We start from the raw sequence: 16293 nt of genomic DNA, 5'->3' as shown, positions 1-16293 counted from the left end.
TGAAAATTGCATCCTAAATCCTTCTTTTTAAAGTGATACTAAGTTTAGCTTATAGTAAGAGGTTTAACATTCTGTGTTCATTCTAACTATCCCCGCTATTTAAGCTTCCAACATTGACTTTACAGTTCATTCTACATGTTTTGCCCTTTTAAGCAATTTGAAAACAAAATCCTGCTTTGAATATTCAGTGCACACCGTTTGAGTTAACAGGTACAAAATATCTGAATGCTTGGCTCACTTCTCTTAAGAAAAATGAAGCTAAATTGGTACTGTTTTGAGAGGTATTTAAATAACTTTTTTTCTAAATGTGCCATGTTATCAAATGTAAAACAACTGCTCTTTTTCAGATGATTCTTAGAAAACTTTTGTATTAAACCTAAAAAGCTGATTTGCATATTTACAAAATCTTTGTCATAGCAAACATGCAACATACAGAACAAAATGTTTTGTTCTATGGCTGTTTATGAATTTTTCTATGATGTACTTTATCTCCATAGAATGACTTTACATTTAAAAAAAACCCACAAGTACTAAATATGTCCAATAAAACCCTGACAGATTACAATTCATGGCTTTTCCACTGCGTTCATTTATCTGCAGCCTCTCATTAATTCATTTACTAAACATTGTCACAACAATGACAGTGCTTTGGTCAAAACACCGTATGAGGGAAAAAAAAAATATGTATAAAGCTGCAACGTGTCAAGACATAATACTTGTAAAGAGATGAAACCTGCTGACTAAAGCCATACATACCATGACAGCAAATAAACTATCGACCACTCTGGTATTGTGATACAGTGTCTTCCCTTTTTCTGCATAAATATACAAAATATACATTTCCAGTTTCTTTTGAGATTTCTTTTAAATGGATAACCCATACTCAAAAATGAAAGTAATTTTAGTTGTACATCGAGAGTCAATAGGAAATTGCATAGATACAAAACACCCTCAACAACAAGTCCAGCTTTTAGTTCTGATGCCTCTTCATGTGGAGAGCCAGGTGATCGGAGCGGGAGAAGCTGCGATTGCAGACGGCGCACTGGAAGGGCTTTGCCCCCGTGTGCTTCCTGTAGTGGCGCGTTAATTCATCTGAGCGAGCAAATCTCCAGTCACAGCCTTCCCACGTGCACTTGTACGGTTTCTCACCTGAAAGAGAGCACAGAGAAACGAGACTGTCAACTGTCACTCTTTGGGAGAAAATTGATTAGAGATCGCATTGAATGGCATTCCTCTTCAATTTAAAGAAGAAATAGATGACAAAACAAGAGCTGATGTTTCCTAATTATTCACAGCTCTATTCAATAGGCCCCAAACTAACAACCCCTTTGTTTTTTCCGCAAATTTTGCTCTTGAATCTATAATTTAATACCTCGGTAAAACGTAAGAAAATTTCAAACATACCAATTGAAGACAGCTATGGCACAAAAATGCGCAGAGGTAAAAAAACTGCATAAGATGGAAATACGCTCCCATACACTCATCTCAATATGAGAGTGAGTAGGAAAAAAAAGCAGTCTCACGTGACAATCCGGCCTAGTTTGTAACTCACGTTTGCACCTTTTAAAAATGCGTAAATTAAGTTACACAGAGGTTTTTTTAAGAGGTCTGAAATGGGAAGGAAGATTGCTATAAAGATTCTTTGTAGTGTGCAGATCTGTTCAAGAGCTTCTGATCTGTGAAGAAAGGGGCACAGTGTGTTACAAACACAACGGAGATAGTATTTTCTAAAATGTCAGGGGCAACAAAAACTTGCGGTATCCTGGTTTGGGCTACCTATATATAGGAGAGAGCACCTAAAAGATCAAAGCACTCATTTTCAGAATTAAATGTCTACAATCAGGTGCTTAAATAGCTGTATTTTAGAGGTGACAAGTGCTTGCTCTCTCCGTCAGTCTATACTGACGTAGGGGGAGCACAGCATCTCTGAAAACTTGCTGTGTTACAGCAGCTCTGAATACAACTTCAAAGTATCCAGCTAGTCTTGAACACACTGGCCAAAGCACCTAAAATATTTGCATTCATCCATTTTAGAACTATAAACAAGGTATTTTAAGCATGCCTATAACTTATAGGTGTTTCTTGAAATGGGAGAAATATGAAGCCACAAAGCCAAGATGACTTCTGTGTGAAACCAGAACTTTACACGTGTACATACACCTGCTCGGGAGCTGGTATGGGACATGATGTCACCATACAAGCAAGCTTCATACAAATAAAGAGGCTGAGATTACTTATTTATAGGCTATTGCTTGATGTTGGTTGACAAAAACACCTTTCAGTTGGGAGAGTGGATTGCTATCTATATCCTCAATATTAATTTGATCCATTTGGCAATAAGAGAAAGAAAACTGAGTTTATCAAAGCACTCGGCAGTAGCCTCATCTGGAGCAGAATCAGACCAAGGCTGAGCCTTCCAAAAAGTCCTTTCCAACCTATCTTACAGATCTTCTCCACCTCCACTGGTCTCAGACTTTTACCCTCACAGTCTCAATCCTACAGCACTGTGGAGTGACTCCTACTTTTCCCTCTTTTACCATCACATAAACAGAAGAAAGACAGAAGCCACTATCCTGCAATCAGACTGTTTGTTCTGCACCAATTATGCAGAGAGCTCTGTTTGAGAAACTCCAAAACATTACTACTGAGACGCTGATTTAACATTCAGATGAAATTATGAAACTGGTTTTGTCTGGGAGTTTCTACTGCTTCTTCTGATCAGCTAACCGGTGACTTTCCATCTACTACTAAGAGCAGAACCAGCCATTTGCTCACAATGGGGATGTGACTTCATGTTGGCAGCATGGCCACAACCAGAACCAGACTTCTACAAGAGAAACTAACCACCCAACCAACCAAACCACCACCTCTTTGCATAAACAGTGACCAAGATTTATTGAAATCGCAGTGGAAACATATCATCCCTTAAGAAAAATAAACATAGAGCCTGGCATCACCTCTCACAGAGTTCAAAATTACTTAGTGGATGGCAAATCAGAACACAAATCATTACAAACTTCTGTCATAGTTGAATTTACTCTCTGATGCTGATTGAAGACTGTAATGGTCTATCATATAGGACTCGTTTTTGCTTCATGCAACATACACTGTAGATTAAAATACAGCTTTCATTCTAACCCAGTGTGTAACGCTTTTCTAACATCAGAGAAGCCAGCTGAGGTAACACATTTGGTCTTCACACCAGAATGACAGGAAAAGCCTCTGTTCAGTAAGGACTCTTTTGCACTACATACATCACCTTTAATGTATTTAAACTGAGTTATTAATGCAGTCTGTAAAAGACTGCGTTGCTGATCCATAGGCATAGCACCAGGGAGATCTTCCATGAACACTTTGTGTCAAAACACACATGTACACACCGAGCACAAAAGCATTACTTCTCCATTCAAAGCAGCTTAACTTAAAGTCAGTGTATTTCTTTTTCTCCTTTCTCCTTTTCTCCTATACTGGCTTCAAACTTTTCTTTAAAAGCCTTCACTTAAAGCTGCCATATTATATTGATGCTAAACACCCAGTCTAGTGATCCTGCCACTGTAACTGCCCAGAGAGAGCATATACATAGTGAGGCCTCTATATACTCCCAACACTTGCCTATCCACTTTGCAGAATTACGCAAGGAATGACAGCAATGGTAAAGAGGGCAGGAAAATAGCACTAGTTGAACAAAAGCCTGGGAATATCCAGACCAGACCGGAATTGTGACCAGGAGATTAAAATCACAGTTTCCGAGCCTGGCATTGAGGAGGTATGAAGTATGTTTAACTTCACCAAGTGTCAGAACTACACTGTACTGAAAAAGCAGTCTCAAAGTTGTCCCGTGTAGGTGGTATCTGACCGTGTCTGAGTCCAAACAAAAAATGCTGTCCCTTGTTAAAACTTTTTCTAACCTGTGAGCAGCATCAGCAGGTGACATGAAGGTTCCTGGCATATGAACTGCCAGCCGTCGGGGCAGCAGTGAACCCTGTGCCTTGCTGGGTGCCACAAGTTCCAAGTCAGCATTGAATCCAATGGCCAGACACCCATCAAACTTCAGGGACCCAATTTCCCAGAGACACCATCAAGAAACTTACCCCACTGTCATGGTCACTTCATCGCCTGCCGCAGCTATGAATCCTCCTGGGCAACAGCGTTGCCCAGGGCAAAAGCTAAGCAGTGCCTGCAGAACTGCACCGCTCCTCCTTGCCAGCTGACTTCTGCAGACCTGAACTAAACCGAGCAGTGCTCAGGGGATGCGGGGAGCCAAAGGAACTGGTGCCTTACACAGATTGTTTTAACAGTGTTACTTTTATGTACTGGAAATCAAAGCCAGAACGCTGCTTTTAACCCCTGCTTTGGCCAACAGTGAGAACTGGAAAATGTATTTTTAGCGCCAGTATAGAGGGACGGATTATTTTGAATAAATCCTAGGGGTAAAATACTGAATATCTATGTTTGTAATGCTAGTTTCCGTTGGAAAGTTCTATTTAAGAACTGAACCAATTTCAAATGTTTTCTTTTGGGGCAAGGAGGAAGGGGGGGCAAGAAAAAGAAGGTGGAGATTATTTTCACTCCTTTAAAGAAAGCAGAACAACAACTAGCTGGTAGTATTTTCTCTCTCTCAACCTATACACATGCTTTTTGTCATTTAGCAGAAATTAGAATTCGGTTTAAGCTCCTGCAGCAAGGGAAAAAGAGCCTCACATTACATATTTTCTGAAGCGATCCTACTTCTTTCCTATGTTGACTTTAAAGAGCTGAGAAATCGGGAGGCAAAGATTTATTTTAAAAAAAGGCAGGTATACACAACAAGGGACACTGAACCCTTTATCCACTGTTTTCATTGGCTACATAGTAATGTAAGATTTGTTTACTTTAATGATTGTGCGAAATACAGTAGCTGTAAAATTTCAGAAATATTTGGTTTTACTCCAGCAATTTAGGGCTTCTATAGGGTATTAAACCAAGAATGCCACTGGTCATCAAATACGAAGGCAGTATGGCTCAGTTACTGGAACACGATCGCTGTATCAAACAGATATTTCACTGTAAAAGCAAGAAAACAGCTAACTCCTCCACTTCAGGGGAGCTTCCACGGGATTTGTTAGAATGTCAACACTGTTCAACTAAAACACCATGGAGGAAGCTGGTACCGATTTCCAGCCAAATAGCACACTCCAAATCTTTCTTCCCAAGCCAGAAATATTATACACAGCACTTCTGGGAAACAGAACTGCTTTCCTTTAAATTATACTTCAACAGGATAGGAATTTCATAAGTTTAATTGGATTTCTGCATAACCTCCTTCCAGTATCACTGATTTAAAATATTTTGCTAGGCTTACACATCACAAAATATATTTTTAAGTTCTTGAGCTGTAAATATGTAACCATCCTCCAATTTAAAAAAATACATTTGTCGAGTATGAGAAACAGACTTGTACTTGAGTGCAGAAATTTTAAGCATTAATGTTTAGTTTGGAAGCTGTTTTACAGAAAGCACCTAGCAAGAGATAAGGGAGTTTAACGTGAAAGGAAACTATTTTGCTTGCAATGTGTCTGTCTGTTAAAAACCAAAAATTATAATACTGTGAGATAGCAAGGTTGTCAAAAAGACATCTGAATATCTAGACATGCTAACCTAACCAGTCACTTCAACAGATAAACTATGCCAAGGTAGATCTCCAGATCCGGGATCCTTGTCGATACCACAAGAGAATTGCCTGGACCAGCGAGGCATACCGTCTTGGCTCTTCTCCCTTTATCTTCTTGAGATTTAGTCGTGTCAGAATGCACTGATCGCTTTCCTAACATTAATTCTAGCCACTGGCAGTGACTGTCATGGCCACGCTCATTTGGGTAAGGTACAGTACCATCAGTGGGGGGTGACGGCCATTTTGAAGACACCCTCTATCTTCAACACGCAGCCTCTATTCAAGAAAATGTTTCTGTTTAAAATTCTGTTTGGAAAAAATGAGTCACTGAAAACCTCCATCGGTGATTAATTTCCCCATTAACAAGAAAATAAGCTTCCTTATTTCACTAAAGAGTTGTGTGACTTTATTTCTGCAATTCACTGCTAGCACTGCTTTCTTTAAATATAAAGTTGCAAACAGCAAGGGCCAAATTTTCAAACCTAAAGTTAGGTAACTATACAGTATGCAGAAATCCAAATACAGGTATTACACCAGCCAATGCCTGCAACTTCTCTTATTTCCTATCAGAAATTTCTGTCAGAGCAGTGAGTTTGGAGTTTCCTTGAGGAAGAAAAAGCAGCACACTTTTCAAAGACTCCAAAAAGACAACACCCGACTACAGCTCGTAAAGGTATAAAACTATAAAGACACGCCCCCCACCATTCTTTCCATTATTTTAATATTACTTGTGTTTATTACGGAATTGTTTCTAGTGGCAAGTATTTAGCCTTAAAAAATATTCAGCCAGATGTGATAAAATGGTGGTAGGCAAAGCAGAAGTTTCTGCACTACAGCTGCACCAGTTACGTACATAACCTATATTATGTCCAGTTTTAAAACAGGTTATTATAAAGATTTATGTTGTCTCCAATTTTTCCGGTGCATTTGTTTTCAAATTTTTCACGTCTTAACATCAGTTGTCTTAGTTCCCTGACACGCTATAGCCTCCAAATTTTTAGAAAAATCAACAAATGAAATGTTTTTCCTCTGTTTTAGTTTGCCTGAAATAGCTTTCTTCTAGTTCAGAGCAACACAGTTTTAAACTCTGGTCTCTTCCAGGCTGACTGGAACTGAAAGTAGTTGCTTGGGTATGTCTGCACTCATTCAAAAGAAGTTTTTAGTTCTCAACATTTACCTAAAATTAGACCTTCCGTCTGCCATTGACTAAGCACTGTAGTCGTCATTAAAAGCAGCTTGTTGGTTGGGTTTTTGCCCTTTTTTAAGACAGGTTTTTATTTGGAGAAAGAGAAGAAAGCTGAAATTTTAAAATAAAAAAAGCCCTCAGGTGTTTAAAAGCTCTTTAGTGCACCAAAATTCTTGGTTGTCCAAGATGCAGATGGATCAGAGGGCTGACAGCAGGCAAGGTACATCCAGCTTATTTTTTGAGTGACAAAACAAATTTAGTCCTTGAAAAATCCAGCCCACCTGTGATATGAATGCATAACATATGCTGCACATTTTTAAATGTGATAAAGCCTCTGCCTAGTATAGCAATGGCTAACGGGTGACCATTAAGTACTACTTCACAATGGCACAGCATTTTAAGGAATCCTGTAACAGAGAGCTGTTCCACTTCATAAGTTCAATCACTTATAAACCAAGCAGTATTTGATCAAAGAATCATAGAATTGTTATGGTTGGAAGAGACCTCAAAGATCATCAAGTCTAACAAAAGCAGAAAAAACGAAAAAAGACAACTGATTTGGCAAGCAAAGAGGAGAGTCAAAAGAGTTATGCATCACTCACTTTCTGACTACAGAGGTGCAGAAGGCATTATCTTCTCAGAGCTCCCACCAGTGCTTGAAGCACTCTTGCTAAGTGTTGTCTTACGCAGTTCAAGGATTACTGGGGAATCTTGACTGGCCTGTGCAATGGTTTATTTTCTTTCTGGTATAACATTCTATCTTAACAGAGGCGGTCTCCCTTCAAGGAGATATGCAAACAAAGAGGAAAGGAATTTCTTTTTTTAAGTAGGTTTATAAGAAATCCATGCCATCTGGGGTGCATGGCTGTGTCTACATGTCCTGTGCTGAAGAACACATTTCCTCATCTATGCCTGTGGTGCAAGAACAGCTCTTTAGCTCTCACACCAATAACACTGGCTCTTGTACAGTCAGATAAGAAGTGCTCTTAAAATGGAATTTATTAAACACGTACTGTAGACTTCCAGATTTCCATCTATTGTATGCACACACACCAAAAAAAAAAAAAAAAAAAATTGAAAGCAAGACATTAAAGCTATTTTAGCTTCAAGCAAAGCACTGTACACTTGCCAAAATCAAAGGTTTTAATATGTCCTTAATCAGAGTTGTTAGAGATCACTGAATATAAATAATGCAGCCTGACAGGACAGGAATGCTGCTACCAAGATACTCAGACTAAACTAGGACATTACTTAAATGTTTCTAATCTTCCACCAATGGGAGCTGCAGGTCATCTAACAAACAACAAACAACACACTACCCTGGAACCAAGAGTCAATCGTCCCAGTCAAGCTCAGAAATTAATTACAATAACAAATGTCTAATCAAATAATGGAAAGTTTTAATCACCAGCAATTGCTGTGAATCTTGGGACTATATTAGCCTATGTAGGGTGGTCTCAAAATGAACTATATTTAAAGCCGGTCTCTTAGGTCAACGGTTTCCTTATCAGGAATCAAATATTCTGGAACTGAAGTTTAATCCTCTCAGGGAGCAATTGACAGAAACAACCGGTTTTCTAAGCTTTCATGCTTAGAGAGACTTTCTAGGCTTTTAATCAAAAAGAAAATATTAGGCTTTTCTTTTCTGTATCTAAAATCTAGCAGGAGTATCCCTCACCTGACACCTTGGAATTTAATTACTGCTTCATAAAAATTGCATGCTGGATGCTGATGTGAATGAGCAGCAGCGTCTAATTAAAATTTAGGTTTATGTTGCTAAGATTTCACCCTTCTTTGAGCAACACATTCAAACTTCTCTCATTTAGGTTATGACTACAGATAAAGAAGCAGATATCTAATATCAAGGTCTGTGATCATTCACAAAGTGTTCAAAAAAAAATGCATTATTTTCCCTTAAACTGTGGTTTGTACAAGAAAATAATGTATTTCCATTTCTCACACAGGCAGCTAATGGATCTAGCAGAATTCATAAATAAAAGATACCAACATATTCTCCAGCAGCGTCTAGCAACACTGCACTTTAATGCACTTTATGAACAGTTTTATTTAACTCTCCTCCGTTTTTCCTTATTCTCTATCAATGATGGCACTTACCGACACCTCCTTAAAGTATAATCTGTGCAACTGACTCATCTAACAGGTTAAAGAAGCAGAATCTGCACAGAAATATTACTTAATAGCTGTTTTCATGACGCAAAGATTTTTCCAGGATGAGGTTTGCAATATACACAGAAGGCTGCAACCACGAGCAAGGCAGAGTCTTTCAGGGCCTCCATTCCCCACTTGTACACCATGAGTGAAATCCCTCACCTAAGTCTCAGGATGATTTGAGTCAATGTATGTTTTTGCAAGGTGCTTTTTTTCCAGCAGGAGTCCAGCTACCACTAGTCTTCCCTTCTAAACAATGGTCATCCTGAATTCCCAAGCAATTCTGTATGGTACAACCTTTAACAAGTATCCGTATACAGCTATGGTAAAATCAGAGCACCAAGTCCTATGGACTGCTGAAGTCTGTTGCATATAACTGGTTCTATATCTGATGTACCATCAGAACCTGATTCTGGATCTACTGAGGCAGAGATCTAAAATAAAATAAAATGTTTAACACCTTCAGGGACTGCACAAGTCAGCAGCTGTCCCATGCCTACATAAACATTTGAAATAACTAGGGACGGTGGAAGTATTTTGAGAGCATCTCATTTACAGAAATGCCGTTTCTCTTGAGTTATCTCGGCTTCCACTTCCCATCACCAAATACAAACTAGATCTATAGATAGAGATGAAATAGTTCTGGAGTTAATGCTAGAAACTATTAATGGCAAGCCCACCATGTGACCAGAGAACATGCCTGTACAAAGACTCTGTATACGGAAAAGCAACATGCAGCTGGAAAATGTCCTCAATGTGCGTGACTTGATGTGTTCAAAACAATGATGGATTTTCCTCTTAAAACCATATACAATTCTGAAGTGTGCAGCTGCTCACAGAAATAACAACAAAAAAACCACCACCCTGAAGCCAGTGGCTCTTCTGTAGCATCACAGGTACGGTACAGGTAGGGTATTCCAGGTGTCTGCATATCAAAGGCTCAACTTACACAGTCCAAATCCTAACATATAAAGAAATCTAACAGGGTAAGTTATAGGACCACTGTTTCTAAAGGATCACATGAGATATAAATATAGATAGATAGATACTTGGATGACAGAAAAGGAGATGAATGAGGTTTATCTACAATGTACAAGTAACTGCTTTTCACTGACATTTGGCACATTTTTCAAGTTGGACCTACAGCTATTATGCCAGAGCCTTAAAGTGGTTTTACAGCTGGACAGCCCGCAATAAATGCATAACCCCTCCCTCATTATATACTGTAGTTGCACAATGCTGGTTATGAAATGAAAATTGTTCCATGACTAACAGGTAAAATTATTTGAAAAGAAAATCCCTGTTTCAAAAGGTGAAAAAATTCAATCTGTTTTGAGAGACGTTCCAACAGGTACTTTAGCATACTGAACACTATTTTACCTGTTTCAGGAACAACTAATATCGAGTCAAGATACCATACCGAAGTGTTTTAAGGTATTAAAATGCACTAGACATCTGCTCCTGCATGGAGATGGATACAAAATGTCCTGTATCTTTGCAGCATCTGAACCTTTGTTGAATTTTGGGGTTACGAGTTTATGAACAACTAAAATTTACTTCATAATTTACAAATGCTAAAGCATTACCTAAAGAAAGAAAAATGTGTGCCTGCTTCAGCGACTGGTACAAATACAATAACCTTGCTCAGCTCTTTACGTGAATACTGGATTCCTAATCAACAGCAAAAGTCCCGTGTAATTACATTAAATCAGAGTAACTATACCAGCTTATACAACCTGACTTGGTGTAAGGTAAACACCTTGGGAACATCTAAGAAGAAAAATGTAAGGGATTTTCCTCTTGTCTATTTCATATAGTTTTATTTCCATGTAATTTATGAAGTCTGACAGTGTGTTCATATCTGAATTGGTAAAAAGACTACAGCCTACATTCCACCTATCAAAAATAGCATTTCCCTTAGGTTTGTTCTCAAAGAACGTCTTCTAAACCCAGTGAAAGCCTTTCAGAAGAGAAAGGTTGCTAAACAAATACTTTGAAAAGGCTGAGATTTTCCAATACAAAAGGAAAACCATAAGGTCTGTCTTGACTTTTAACGGCAGACAAACTTTGCTGCAGGCTCTTTTATTTTAAGATGACAGATTGCTGAGAAGGGTGGGGACAGGTTGGGATGAGAGACTGCAGTCAATTTTAAAAGGTATTGTTAAGAAAGTAAGAATAAGGAGAAAACAACTTCAGTGGTCCGTGATTACTAAAGAACGGGTTTAGCCAGATAAACAGGTCTGCTATCCCTGAAGGGATTTGAAAGAATATCACACACAACTTTATTAAAATGGATTACGTGACACTTGCTTTAGACTTTGAAGGTAAAAGCTTCACAAAAGTCCTTTTTTAAAAAAAAATTTAAAAAATAAAAAATCAAAACTTAATAGTACTGTAGGAATTACAGTTCTGGGGGATGGGATGCAGAGAGGCACACGCCCAAATTTTGCCCTCGGCATCGAGCCCTTCTCTTTGGAGATCAATAGCGAGATTCCCCCGCACTCCCGGGGGAGCTGTGCACCTTCACAGGTTTCCCTCAGTTTGTGCCCATTTACTTTAACATTCACTTAACTGATTTACCATAAGTCAGAGATCTTGCTGGTAATATAAATTTCAACCCTATGATAAGGCAGAGATCAGAATTGGTGCTGGAAATCTTCTAGTATGAAGTGAATATTCAAGAGAGCTAAACTAACGCAAACTCTGAAATAATGCAGGTAACAGGATACGGACTCACATTCTTGCATGTAATGCACGCTTTAGACAGTTTATCCCTTCATTCACCTCCCCAGAAGACCCTTTGTATTACAGACCTGCTTAAGTTCACTAGATTTTTATCTAAAACAACATTCTTGTTTCCATGAATACATCGGCTCCTCTGACCTTTGCACATTTATCCACATTTCTAAGGTCAAATATCTATACATAAAAAAAGTGAAGGCAACAATAAACATTAGTGACCCTAAACAATGTATGTTAGCGATGTGGTATGCATTTCTATGCACACAAGTATTAAGTTTATAAATCCTAAAGTCATTACTACTCAAGGTACAAAAAAAGATATAAATTGATTTTAAAAAGGAAAGTGTACGTTTCAAATGCTGACTATGGAATGTTCATTCTTAGACTGAAGGTTTGCTTTTATCTCTCTTCCTAGTTACTGTATAATAGCAAGATATTTAAAACTGGTATTTAGTTGCTGGCTAAAGTGCGTAAGTGGAAATCACACCCTCTTAAATTTATAGATTATTTATTAAAGAGCAACGGGATTATACTCTCTGACATTATTCAGGTTTATAGCCTCACGAAAATCTTCCTTTCTTTTTAAGCTTACTGCTAATGAGTGATTATATATATCAAAAATATTTTTAACAGTGTTCTTGTTTAGTCTATTACTATTGCAAAGCAATAATCTTTGTACAGTTGCTTTTAATTTTTTACTGTGACTGCAACACAGATAACTCTTTCATTTATCAAAACAAAATTTCCATAGTAACATTTAGCCTGGAGATACTCAATTCCTTTACGATAATTCAACGATCCATTCAAAATAACTGCTGAATAGAAGGCCTTGTTTCCATAGAGACAGTGAGACATTTTGTTAGATCATAGCTCATACTAAGTTTTGTTTTGACTTTTGGTTTAAACCTAGGTGAAACCCGATTACTCGAACGGCACAGCCGTAGCACTGACAGTCTGCTTCAACGAGTTGCTTAATCTGTGAGACTCCTGTTTTGCTCTGAAACAAGGTCCACACATAAAAGAGCTGGGGTTCATACTCAGTTTTAAAAACAGGAGTCGCAGCCCTCTCCTTGGATTTCTTTACAAAATGAGTCATGTGCTCTTCACTGATTTAGCACGAGCAGTTCTGTAGTAAGATCCCAGCAGAGAACTGTCCCAAATAGTTTCAGACATGCTGTTGTGAGCTACGTTTTTCTCCCTGTATCCCTCTCTCTTCTTTCCCCCTGCCTCGGCAGGTGAATGCTTAGGAAGAGCACCTAGGGCGGTTCCACCTCCCAACCGCTGCCCTCTGCACGCATGGCTCCTTCGCCTATGCATGGCTTCTGTGCCCACGCACACGCAACACTGTCCCCAGCTCCGCTCCACATGTGCCCCTGAATAGGGGGACTGCCTCTGTTGCTGCAGGCAGAATTTGATCAAGGTACAAAAAACAAGTGTGACGCACAGACACTTTTAATTTTGTCCATTTTAATGTCTTTCACCCACAAAAAATTGAAATTACGTCTTTTCTTTAATAAATATATAGAACCACTTGTCTTAAAAAAAAAAAAAAAGCACACTTAATGCTAAGGAGAAATGCTAAGCAAATGGAGATATCCTGGGAGTTTTCATGACGTTTCTGAAAAATTCTAAGATTAAATAATTCTAACAGGTCAGAAAATTCTATCTATTTAGATAAATCTTGAAAACTATAATCTTTACTATGCTTAATTCATTATTCAAGGGAAAAAAGTCCTTTTTTTAAAATACTTTATGACATTTTACATTGAAACAGAAAGTTTCCATCTGTTTTATTCTTAGCTGTTTTGAGTTCTGTATTATAAAAGGTTTAACAAAACTGCATTAAGAATAAAAGCAATTTTTCTCCTCATTGGCTAAACCTTAAATTTTTCTTAACTGAACTGCCAGTGTGAACCCACATCACTCTACAGAAAACAGGGAGAAGATGGCAGATCAAACATGCTTGCTTTCTCAGAAAATGTGTAATCCATGAACAGAGTAAGAGACAGTGAGACAGTGAGTACATACCCGTGTGAGTTCTCAGGTGTGCTTTTAAGTGAGAAGACTTTGTATAAACTTTCGTGCAGCCTAAAACAAAACAAAACAAAACAGAAAAGCAGAGGCATTTCACTAAGGAGAACAGGAATGCTCTATGTTATGTTTAAACTTCCTCACTCAGTGCTGGGGTACTATCTGGAAACATTTAGGTTTACTACATTCTGGCACCATCATCATTTAGAAGTAAAGTTTGATACTGAAAGCTCCAAGGGGAGATGTTGCTGTACACAGAAGAGAGAAACACATATGTTTATGGTAGACTTACTATCTTGTAATGCAGTATAGACCAATAGCTGCTACAATCTACATACAGTAACACCTGCTACATAAGTTAACAACTCAGAGGGGGACTTTATTTTTAAAAAATTTCCTAGAGGATTTGATCAAGACAGACTCAGTGTCATCATCACCCAGGGCTCAACTGAGCATTTATCGTATGGCACACCAAATCGGTGATACACCGCTGAGAGTTATGTTGGTAATAGGGGGAGATCAACCATGGCAGCAATTTCTGTCTGTGCTCGAATGGGTGTGAGCGTCTCATATCTGGGATCACATACTACATGGAGGCACAGTTTATAGTCAGGTCCCTCTTCCCCTTCAGCACAGGAGGAGAAGAGGCTGGAAGGAAATCCATCTGTGGACAATTTTCAGAGGTAGCTTTAATGGCTTTATGCAGGCAGCTGAATCCCCTGTTTGTAACAGGCAAGATACGGCCGTGGTCTCGGCTACCGGGAGCTGAAACTATTGTTTCAGCACCAGTGGATTCAAACTGAGCTGTACTGCGTTGGACAAACTGAGCCTCTGCTCCATCACAGGTATTGGGAAAGTGAGAGCAGCAGCTGCATGGTCACACTGACTTATATTAGAGAAGGCCATAATTTTTTGTTGTTTGTGTGGTTTTTTTTCTATGGAGTACAAGTTTTGTAACTTGATAAAATGAGCTCAAGGGTTTAACAGAATTACAAATGACATGAAGAAAAGGGTACATATTATTTAAAGAACATGGATGAATTTAAAGAATGCCACACAAAACCATGAAGAAAAGAAATTCTACTTTTACAAGAAATAATTTGATTCTCCCTAGGTATAGACTACAGCTAAAGAAAACCTCATCCACAATTATTCACACTTATTTTTTATTGCAAAAGCTGGGATTTTCTGGCCCAGATTGCTTACCAGGATAGTCACAGTAGTGGATACGTCTTTTCTCCAAATCTGGGTTACTTCTCCTGTTGTATCTGACTGGTTGGATGTTCTGGGGGGTTATAGGCAGAGTCGCTGGTAAATTCGGATTGTGAATTGCTAGCTTGGAAGCTATAGTTGCGGCATACGACGGAGGAGGGGTTAAATTCTGTAGCATCTCTGCTTGTCTGTCTGGACTTCCAGGCTCCGAGCTTGGGGGTGAAGGAGGGAAGTAAGTGGCCTGCTGCTGCAGAAACTGGTTTGGCATAGTGTAGGTGCAGGGGGGGATGCCCTGGAACTGTTTCATCGCAGTCTGTGGAACAGCCGAGGAGAGCGTGTTAAGGCCCGCCATGGCTGACGGCATGGAGACATTGTTAAGGGAGTCCATCACGGCTGCCTGAGTAGTAGTGTTGGGCATATCTAAATCCGGTGAGCTCAAGAGCTGATACAACTGGCCTTGCTGGGGCGTGACGGAAAGGTGAACATCTGGAGTAGGAAGCTCCTGCTTGATGAAAATATTGCTCACATCGGGAGTTTGGTGGGAGCTGAAGATGCTGGTAAATTCGGGGAGGGCCTGAGTGGGGGCAGGGGCAGGGGCAGTAGTTTCGCTCTGGTGACTGAAGATGGTGACCGGCTCTGTCTTGATGTGGGTTACACAGGGTCGCTGAGATTTGTACAGGCCAGTTCTCAGGTGGCTAATGTCGGGGAGGAAGACGTTCATGTTGATGCTGTAAGGCAACCCTTCGCTGTCAGTGAAAAACTGGTCTACAACCGAGGCACTGTCTCTTCTGTATTTCTTATGTTCGGGGATGACAGGTACGGGTGGGAGCTGAGGTGCCAGGTATTTCTCCATTTCACATCTTGTCTACAAAAACAAAACAGACCATAATCCACATGATTTGTTACCAACTAAGAAAGATGATGGCATGCAAGTTGCGTGAGGCTTTGCAAATAAAAGGCAATACTGTTCAGCCAGCCACAAGCTACCTACAGAGGAAGTTACAAACATTCACGCTAATGAAAACCTGTCTTTTAAAATCAGCACGCTAATCAACATCATCACGGACAAGGAGATAAAGTCATGGCACAAGTTGTTCACGCAGCAAGCATTAAGATTGATCTGATGTTTCAACTTACGACAAACTTTTCATCTTTTATGCCTACAAGACAGCGTGAGGTGCAGAAATGACAGGCACTGTGGCTAATCTGCAGATCTCATGCTCTGGAATTCACTGCTCGAGCAGGGTGACTACCTATCTGTTTCACCGGCTTCTCTTTGAAATGCTAACTCTAAAAGCCACAT

General features: G+C 39.3%; 1 protein-coding gene across 1 annotated transcript; it reads right to left on the bottom strand.

Annotated features, from left to right (window-relative positions):
• Positions 1-337: 337 nt before the first annotated feature.
• Positions 338-15849, bottom strand: KLF5 (Kruppel-like factor 5 (intestinal)). Its single transcript, XM_009697991.1, has 3 exons — positions 14985-15849; positions 13776-13835; positions 338-1149 (listed from the first exon to the last, which is right to left on the bottom strand). Exons 1-3 carry the CDS (start codon positions 15841-15843, stop codon positions 971-973), a joined length of 1098 nt encoding a protein of 365 aa, XP_009696293.1. The 5' UTR covers positions 15844-15849; the 3' UTR covers positions 338-970.
• Between the last annotated feature and the right edge of the window lie 444 nt (positions 15850-16293).

Source organism: Cariama cristata, unplaced genomic scaffold (assembly GCF_000690535.1).
Source record: "Cariama cristata isolate BGI_N322 unplaced genomic scaffold, ASM69053v1 scaffold37773, whole genome shotgun sequence".
Classification (NCBI taxonomy): domain Eukaryota; kingdom Metazoa; phylum Chordata; class Aves; order Cariamiformes; family Cariamidae; genus Cariama; species Cariama cristata.
Note: the sequence above shows the minus strand (reverse complement) of the source record. Positions and strands in the feature narration are given on the sequence as shown.

Excerpts from the sequence above, each read along its gene's own strand:
- KLF5 (XM_009697991.1), bottom strand. The coding sequence starts at position 15,843 with ATGGAGAAATACCTGGCACCTCAGCTCCCACCCGTACCTGTCATCCCC. Across the intron at positions 13,836-14,984 it reads CCACTACTGTGACTATCCTG|GCTGCACGAAAGTTTATACA; the intron begins GTAAGCAATCTG and ends GTTTTGTTTTAG. Across the intron at positions 1,150-13,775 it reads ACACCTGAGAACTCACACGG|GTGAGAAACCGTACAAGTGC; the intron begins GTATGTACTCAC and ends GCTCTCTTTCAG.